This window comes from Henckelia pumila, chromosome 4 (genome assembly GCF_033568475.1).
Source record: "Henckelia pumila isolate YLH828 chromosome 4, ASM3356847v2, whole genome shotgun sequence".
In the NCBI taxonomy this organism is placed as follows: Eukaryota; Viridiplantae; Streptophyta; class Magnoliopsida; order Lamiales; family Gesneriaceae; genus Henckelia; species Henckelia pumila.
In genome coordinates, this window is record NC_133123.1 from 16,036,416 (window position 1) to 16,045,992 (window position 9,577).

Below are 9,577 nucleotides of genomic sequence, written 5' to 3' on the forward strand. Positions count from 1 at the left end.
TTATGTTTTAAAAAAGATGACCTAAATAAAATACGACCATAAAACGTCTCGTTAATTTGGGTTGCCACCTTTAGCTATATTATTTCCCCCTTTCGGATTCCAAACATAGAATTAATTTGGAGTGCTATAATAATTGCAAGTGAATAACATATTCTTCACGTGTTAGTTTTGTGTCATCACACCCACAGACCTTCGCCTTTACTTTATTTATTTCTATCGTTGTTGAAATGTAAGTTAACTTTTTTTATATGATTTGGTGGGATTTTTTTTAAAAAAAGTTAATAATTCATTTGTTTTAATTATAATGATAATCTTATGAGATTCTATTCGTAGTTGGGAAAAAGAATATTCGCACCGAAGTTCTATTAATTACTATTATTATTATTATTTTTTCTAGTAACAAGTTAAAGTTCTCCGTGATTAATCTCCAATTTGAGGGTTGGTGCTGGTAACAAATATGGTTTGATTAATTAATTGGCGTTTTGTAATTTATTATTAATTTTAATTTTTGCATCTGTGAACACTACAAAAAAACAAGCTGTTTAGCTACGGTTTTTTCAAAACCGTGGTAATTTTTACCACGTTTTTTTATAAAACCGTGATTGAATAACCACGGTTTTTCGGTTTTATAAAAATCGTGTGAAAATTTTCCACAGTTTTTTTAAACCGTGGCTAAATTAGCCACGGTTTTTTAAAAACCGTGGGTAAATAACCACGGTTGAAATCGTGGCTAATTTAGCCATGCTATTGTAGAAGGGTTGCTCAATTAACCACGGTTTTTTTAAAACCGTGGTTATTTGAGATATTTTATATTCCCCGGCTCCACTACAATTCTCCCATCCCGTGTTCAGCTATCTTTAATTCTACCTCCCTCTTCCAAAATCTTCTCTCAAACTTGTTAACCTTTGACCGGCAATTTCTTCTTCGTCGGATTTCGTAATTTACATCGGAGAAGAGTTCTGAAACCGTGTTCGTTTTAAGCATTGTACTAGTACAAGCCGTTTAAATTTTAATTTTGTAAGGTGGAACCCATTATAATCTCGCGGCAGCAGCGCGTTGTCCATCGAAGATTTATGCATTAAGCTTATTGCAAATTACTGAACCCTGTAAGTAAGTATAAAGTTGGATCTTGTTGTTCATTTAATTATTGATATATTTGATTTTCCCCATTTTGGTGATTTCTTTGTTTCTAACTTATCCTTTGTGTATATGGATTGTAATGATATATTAAATTATATCTATCTGAAATATGTCATATATAAATATTCTAAATGATAATTGCTTTAACCGTGTATATATTGCTACCAATTATGAAAATATTTTTCTATACATATTTATATAGAGCATATATATGCAAAATATTAAATATAAATAATCCTTTAAGTATTTAAATTCTTCTTTATTTTTTTTTTGTAGCAGAACATGGATAACACTAACAGACAGTGGATGTATCGTAGATTTGATAACGGATATGTTAATGATGATTATATTAATGGTGTAGAAGATTTCATAGTCTTTGCTCTTACACATGCTGAATGTTTATCATCGGGTAAAATACGGTGTCCTTGTAACGACAAAAAGTGCCAGAACAAGGTGTTCTTAGATCCGGTCACAGTGAAAGTTCACTTAGGCCGAAATGGTTTTGTACCGAACTATCACAATTGGCATCTACACGGAGAAGTTTATATTCGTCCAAATTTTCCAAATACAAATCAAGATGTTCCATCTTCTTCGAGGGCTCCTAACCGGAGTACGGGGACTGAGCACATACATTTGACTAACAGTTTTAATATTTACGATGAAGCAAATTTCTTCAATACTCCCAATGATCTAGGTTTTGAAATACCATTACATTATCATGGAGAAGGTTCGCAATATGTAGACCCCAATAGCGCGCATGTAGAAATACCGAACACCTACATCAAAGGTCTATATGACCTCATAAAATCATCGGAGAAAGCAATCTGGGAAGGAAATCCGCACGGCCACTCTTTGTTGTCTGTACTTGCAAGGTTATTAAAGATGAAGCAAGAGCACAATATGTCCGAACGAAACTTCGACGACATGTGCAAACTAATGTCAGAGTTATGTCCTGCGGAAAACCACATGCCTTCCAGTTTCAATTCGACGAAGAAATTTATCAAAGATCTAGGTCTTCCCGTCGAGAAAATTGATTCATGTAAAAATAATTGCATGATTTACTGGGGTACAGATTCCGATTTAACTGAATGTAAGATATGTGAACATCCTCGTTACAAACCTGATCGTCGGCGGGGAAACCATAATCGTAGTAAACAAACTCCATACAAGAGGATGTACTATTTTCCTATCACTCCTCGTCTCCAACGGTTATATGCATCTACCGCGACTGCTTCACATATGCGATGGCATCACGATCACTATTTCGATGGGGACACAATGACACACCCATCAGATTCTCCGGCATGACGTCATTTTGATGAAAACCACCCGGGGTTTGCGGATGAAATCCGGAATGTCAGGTTAGGAATTTCAACAGATGGGTTCCAACCATTTGGTCAAACCGGACAACAATACTCAACGTGGCCTGTCATTGTCACCCCATATAATCTGCCACCCTGGATGTGTATGAAAGACGAGGTAATGTTTCTTTATGTCATCGCACCTGGACCGAGTAACCCAACGGATAAGCTTGATGTTTTCTTGCAACCATTGATCGCCGAGCTTCAAAAACTTTGGTACGATGGTGCTGCCACATACGACATACACTCGCAGTCTAACTTTACTATGAAAGCAGCTTTGATGTGGACCGTAAGTGATTTTCCAGCGTACGCGATGCTTTCAGGATGGAGCACAGCTGGGAAACAAGCATGTCCTCACTGCATGTCTGATTCGGAAGCATTTACATTGGTTCACAGTGGAAAGAATTCATGGTTCGACAACCACAGGAAGTTTTTGCCTTCTGATCACCCACTACGGCGCAAGAAAAACATGTTCATACGTGGAAGAAGTGTTCACCATCCAGCTCCTTCCATTAGGACAGGTACCGAATTGATTAACGAGTTAGATAATTATGGTTTTCTACCGTCCTACGATGTTGACGCAGAGAATAGAAATAGAGATATATGTAAGTTCGCAAAATGTGGTTGGAGAAGGCGTAGTATTCTATGGGAGTTACCGTACTGGCATACAAATATGATAAGACACAATTTGGATGTGATGCATGTCGAGAAGAATGTTTTTGACAATGTTTTCAACACAGATATGAATGTTCCTGGGCGTACGAAAGACAATGCAAAGTCAAGGGCTGATCTCGTTGAAATGCGTATTAGACCTGAGTTACATCCTGATGCGACTACAAGTAGACATCCTAAGGCCGGATACACTCTGGATCGTGGTGGAAAGGAGGTACTTTGTAGATGGCTTAAGGATGTCCGTTTTTCGGACGGTTATGCGTCGAACATGTCTAGGTGCGTGGACATGAACAAATTGCGGATGTTCGGTATGAAGAGTCACGACTGTCACGTATTCATGCAACGACTCATACCTGTTGAATTCAAGGAGTTGTTACCCAAGGAAGTTTGGGAAGCATTGACCGAGTTAAGCCTTTTTTTCTCAGACCTAACTGCGCGTAACATTAAAAATAGTAACATGATGCGCTTGAACGAGCAAATACCATTAATTCTATGTAAGTTGGAGAAGATATTTCCACCAAGTTTTTTCGACTATATGGAACATCTATGCGTCCATATACCACACGAAGCTCGCATTGCTGGTCCAGTACAATTTAGGTGGATGTATCCTTTCGAAAGATATTTGCGAAGTTTGAAGAAGACGGTACGTAATAAGGCACGTGTTGAGGGATCCATATGCAATGCCTATTTGGTTAGAGAAGCATCTATATTTTGTGAACATTACTTTGGTGACTCGATACGAACAAGACAGCGGAATCCAATACTGCAACATGATAACTTGTTCAACGAAAATGGATTAGAGATTTTTTCCATATTCAAGGTTCGTGGTAAGAATATCGGTAGTAAAAGACCCAGATGGTTGACAAACGAGGATTATGATGTTGTAGCGACATATGTTTTGTTGAATTGTCCCGAACTGAAGCCCTACGTGAGGTATGTATTAATGTCATGCTTGCAATTAACATCATCTAAGAAAGTATACATTTATTTTCTCTAAAAATTTTTAGTTCCTTTGTTTGGTATTAAATAAGCATTTACGAGGACCATATGCGTGCATCGATTCCTGGGATAATTCATCAAGATTTAGACTCCAACGTTCAGTCACACGTATTCGGTTGGTTTAAATCTTACATACATGTACGTAAGATTAAACTGTATTTTAACATATCCAATTTAAAACTCGCTACTACCACCATTGAGGTTTTATTGAATATATTGTATTGTTATCGCAGGCTATCGAAGAACAAGAAGAGATTGTATCACAACTTATTAAACAAGTGGCGCAGGGACCAATGCGAAAAGTGAATACATACAGAGGTTATTGTATCAATAGTTTTAAATTCTACACTATTCATGACACAACGTACAAAGCAACAGATAATTCAGGCGTTCAAGTTCGTGGTCATTCTAGTGTTGGTGTTGAAACTGAATATTATGGCTTCATTGAAGAGATTATCGAGTTGGAATATCCGGGCCTTCCTCTAAAGCAAACAATAATTTTTAAATGTTGTTGGTACAATCCACATCCTAGGCTAGGTACGCGCATTCATGATAAGTACAAAATAGTTGAGGTAAACCGAACACGACATCTTCCGACCAACGAACCCTTTGTATTAGCTACACAAGCTTCACAGGTTGTTTTCCTGCCCTATCCAACATCAAGGAGGACCCCGTCTGCTTGGTTATATGTGAGCGGTTTGAGACAGAGAGCATATGTTGCAGAACTCACAAATGGAGATAATGTACAGAACGACGCATCGAGTGCTTTTCAAATTCAAGAAAGTGAAGTCCATGAAGTTGAAACACAATTTCTTTTGAATATGGATAACCTAGTCGACGTCACCGTTGAGTTTGACGATGATATTGACACCAGAAGCACAGATGAGAGCGAAGATCTGCATGAAAGTAGCGACGACCTCAATCAGGCAAATAGTGAATGAGTCATTATAGTATAAATCCGTTGAAGGCTTGTATCTAATTATTTATGTATTCAACATCTCATATATGTTGACGTATTCATTGAATACATAAGTATTTACTTACGTGACACATTGTTAACATTGTTTGCAATTAAAGAAAAACAATATAAAGATCTATTAATTTATAAACCCACGTACGTAAAACATTCATCACCAAAATAATGAGAATACATGAGTGAGGTAATAATCCGTTGAGGGAATAGGCGCGCGCGCGAGCATGTAGCTCGCGCGTGCGCCCAAGAAAAATTCAGTGGCGGCCAAGACCACGCGCGCGCGGGAGAGATCATGCCTCGCGCGCGCTTAGAAGGTAAGTCCAGAGGGACTTACGCCGAGAAACGCGCGCGCGCGAGAAACTTTGTCGCGCGCGCACAATACAATATTCCAGAGGGTGTTGATTAACTCCTCGCGCGCGCGCGAGGAGCGCAGATTCAATGCATAAATCGAGCATTTCCCTTATTTTCTCCCATTCTCTTCCCTTTCTCTTCTCATTCTTGCCTTAAATCCTAAATCCCCAAATATTTTCCCTCCAATTTCTCCATTCAATCTTGACTTAATTTTTTTTAAATTGCAGATTTGTGGAGTATTTCTTCGCGCTTCAACTTCGGGTCCGTCAATTTCTGTAGGAAAAAGTCGAAGCTTGGTTCCTCACCGCATCTCCACCACAAACCACCGTCAATCACCGCCGAGCACCGCCTATATTCCGGCCGACCACCACCATGCCAGCCAAGCGCTTCCGTTCGTCCGGCCCTATCGTGCCTAGCTCCTCATTCTCCGAAGAAATCTCTAACAAGTTCGTCTCTCGGGAAGCCCAGGAAAGGTACGAACATGCTCGCCTTACTAGAAATCCTATTGCTGAGCGAGGCATAACTACAGATTGTAATGAATTGGTTGGGTTAGGAATTATTAAGAGGAAATGGACAGTGTTTTGCAAAGTGCTCGAACCTGCTATTATTCCGGTGGTTCGGGAATTTTATGCCAATGCCCCTTTCCGAAAGGATTCGAAAGCTTTTGTCCGAGGAAAACTTATATCGTTTGATGCCAACACATTGAATAAGTTGTTTGATACTCCTGTTGTGGATGATAGTCAACTTAGGATTTTTAAGGCTAATCCGGACTATTCTTTGATGTTGAGAGATATGTGTTATGGGGGAGTTCATTGGCACGATCCTCTCCGGTTCATTCATTTTCCGGAGAGATTTCTGAAGCTTGAGCCGGCGTTGTGGTATGCTTTCATTGCCCGACGACTTTCACCCGTGCTCCACACCGTTGACGTGCAAGCCGATAGGGCTATTTTTGTTTATGCTATCACGAGGAGTTGGCCAGTTAATGTGGGCACTCTTGTCCACGACTCCATTTTATATTCAATGCGGACTCCGACGGTGGGCCTCTACTTTCCACACACCATCACAGCCTTATGTCGCCAGGCGGGCGTGCAGATTAATCCAGATGAGGAGTTCCTTCCGCCTTTCAAGACCGTCGATGAGCAGCTTGCGGTTAAAAAGCAAGCGAAGCGCAATTTGGAATTCTGTAGCGGTCAGCACCATGTAGGTAGCTCCTCTAGCAGTCGACCACCGCCTCAGCCCTCTCCTGCTCGACGCACCGATCACGACATGGCCGTTGAGAGCTCCGCTTTCGACCACTATGCCATGGATTACTTTCAGGCGACTTCCACTCATCTTCATAATGTGGAAGACATGATGCGCAGCATGGCGACGCAGTTAGGGCTTGACACTTTGGCCTTTCGAGCAGCTCCGCATTATCCACCTCCATTTCCATTCCAGTCTACCGTCCCACCCATGTATGCTCCTGATGCACCGCAGGATCCCTCTATTCCACACGACGAGGATGATTAGTCACCAGGGGTTGAAGAGAATTTAGCATATGGATTCTTCATAAACACTATTGACGAATATGTATTTTTAATTCAAACACGCACCTACTATTTTTCTTGATTCTTGTTGCTTGTTTGTTTAGTCTTGCTCGAGGGCGATCAAGATTTAAGTAAAAGCATGTTGATAAGCGTGTTTAGTATGCACAGAGTTATATAATTTTATATTTAGATTGCATGCATTTATTTTATTTTATTGAGTTTTAGTATTGTTTTATGTTATGTGTTTGCATTAGACTTTCATGGTTGAATTTTGTAGGAAATTAAGCTTACATGTAGGTGTGTTAAAATGCAACACGACCCGTTGGTTAACCAAAATTTTTTGTATTTTTAAAATATATAATATATTTGTATATATTATATGTTTGAACAAAAATTTTTGTATATTTATATGATAAATTTTTATGATTTAATATTTATTTTGTAAATTTTTAATTTTTAAAAAATTGTTCATTTACTTTAGTAAATATACTTTTAAATTTTTACAATTAAACTTTCAAATTTAAATTGGAGATTTTGTAATTATGTCTTCAAATTAAAATATTATCATTATTTTTTATTTTTCGAATTAATTTCATTAATTTTTGATTAAAAATAAATAAATTTTGGGTTAGACGAGTTCGTGTTCGTGTTCGGGGTTTTCAGGTTGCTTCGGGTTCTGAATGGATAATGGTTTAAAAATTGAAAAAAAAATTCACGGGTTAATCCGAAACCCGATCCACCCGACCCGATATAGACAACTACTTGAATTGGAATTCTCAAGGTATAAATCGCGCGCGCGCGAAACCATAGCTCGCACGCGCGCAGAAAATAAAAACAGAGGCGGCGATAAGAAGCGCGCGCGGGCGAGATCGTGCATCGCGCGTGCGCAGAAGGAAAAAGCAGTGGATAAAAGGCAAAGCGCGCGCGGGCGAGCTCATGTCCCGCACGCGCGCAGAGAACATTTCCAGAGAAATACATGAATACGTGCGCGCGCGCAGTATCCAACGCGCGCGCGCGTCCGTATGATATTAATATTATTTTAATTTCAAATTTTCTTTTTACACGAACATAATATATTATTATTTCCACCGATTCCTGCCCTAGCCTCTCACTCCCCAGCCGCGCTCCATTCTTCCCTCCTTTTCTTTGATCTTGGCCTTCTGGTTTTTTTTCATCGCCTTCATCTTCAAATCTTCATTAAACACGATCACCAAAAAATGTTACAAATCCTTCATTCTTGGTCGTTTTTTACAAATAAGTGAGGACATCAATTACATTCGATCTACCTACAGGTATTGCTTTTGTAAATTTTTCTTTCATCACCAAATACATGTTAAATCGGGCCGACCCTTGTATTATCCAGTTGTATTAAGCGAATTGGAGCATGAATATGAATTATTTTAGGTATAATTAAATCCTAGGGTTTCATATTTTGGGGATATATTTTATTTTACATTCCAATGATTAATATTTCAATATGTATTGGTTGCAGTTACTATACAATCACACGTATTGAAGATATTTACAATTTTCATGTATTTTTTTGGACAAACTTTATATTTTTAATTAGTATCCTGTTTAATTTTTATTTTCTATTTTATTCATGTTCATAGCTTTATATATGAACCTATATCTTCATCGCTAAGACCATTTTTGGAACTTATTTATAAATATACAAAAAAATATTTAGTCGGATTTTGGTTATATGCAGGCTATCGAATATTGTTGTGCATATTCGAATGGTTAATGTTATCATAATAATAATAAACCGTCCCAATGTGTAATATTATATGCGCAAATATTTTGGTATTCATATTTGGTTGTAGCATATTGGTGGTATTAGGACATGGTAGAATCTTACCACGAAGAAGATAATGAACAAGATCCACGAGAGTTCATATGGTTGGAATATGATAAGTAAGTTTTACATGTTTATGATAACGGTTGAAGATCATTATTTCGTCTATATAATTGAAATAAACTTATTCAATTTGATAAATTTATTTTTAAGGTTCGGTCCAGATAATCACAAAGTCTCCTCTTACATAACTTCTTTATTCCACACACAAACATGCGTGGAGGGATACTCTTGGAAATTTGTGACACGTGCGCAAAGAGAATGGTACTGGGATGAGTTCGTGGTAAGAACATAATATATTACATGACAGTAGAGTATGCCTTATTAATATATTTAAACAATTAATTGTTACTTTGTTATGATACATTGAACAGAAGAAATACAGATGGGAAGAAGCTATTGACGATGATATCAAGAGGATATGGTATATTAACACGAAAGAATTGTACCGACAAACTATCCACAAATGGCGTTCGAAGGAGAGACATCTTGATACGATTACGGAAGAGACATGGGGCAAATGGAAGGAGGTGTGGTCTACTGAAGCTTGGAAGGAAGCGGCTATGAAATACAAGACGAACAAGCGGTCCGAGCCTGCTGGTCCTGGGACAGGCCAAACCAAACATAGGGGTGGATCCAAGTCTTATGCGATGCATGTCGTTGACATGGTAAGTAATTATTGGTCATTACTACACCT

General features: G+C 38.4%; 1 protein-coding gene across 1 annotated transcript; it reads left to right on the top strand.

Moving 5' to 3' along the window:
* Positions 1-1,422: 1,422 nt before the first annotated feature.
* On the top strand, positions 1,423-2,448 carry LOC140860552 (uncharacterized). The gene has a single exon (XM_073263556.1). It carries the CDS (start codon positions 1,423-1,425, stop codon positions 2,446-2,448), a length of 1,026 nt encoding a protein of 341 aa, XP_073119657.1.
* Positions 2,449-9,577: the final 7,129 nt, after the last annotated feature.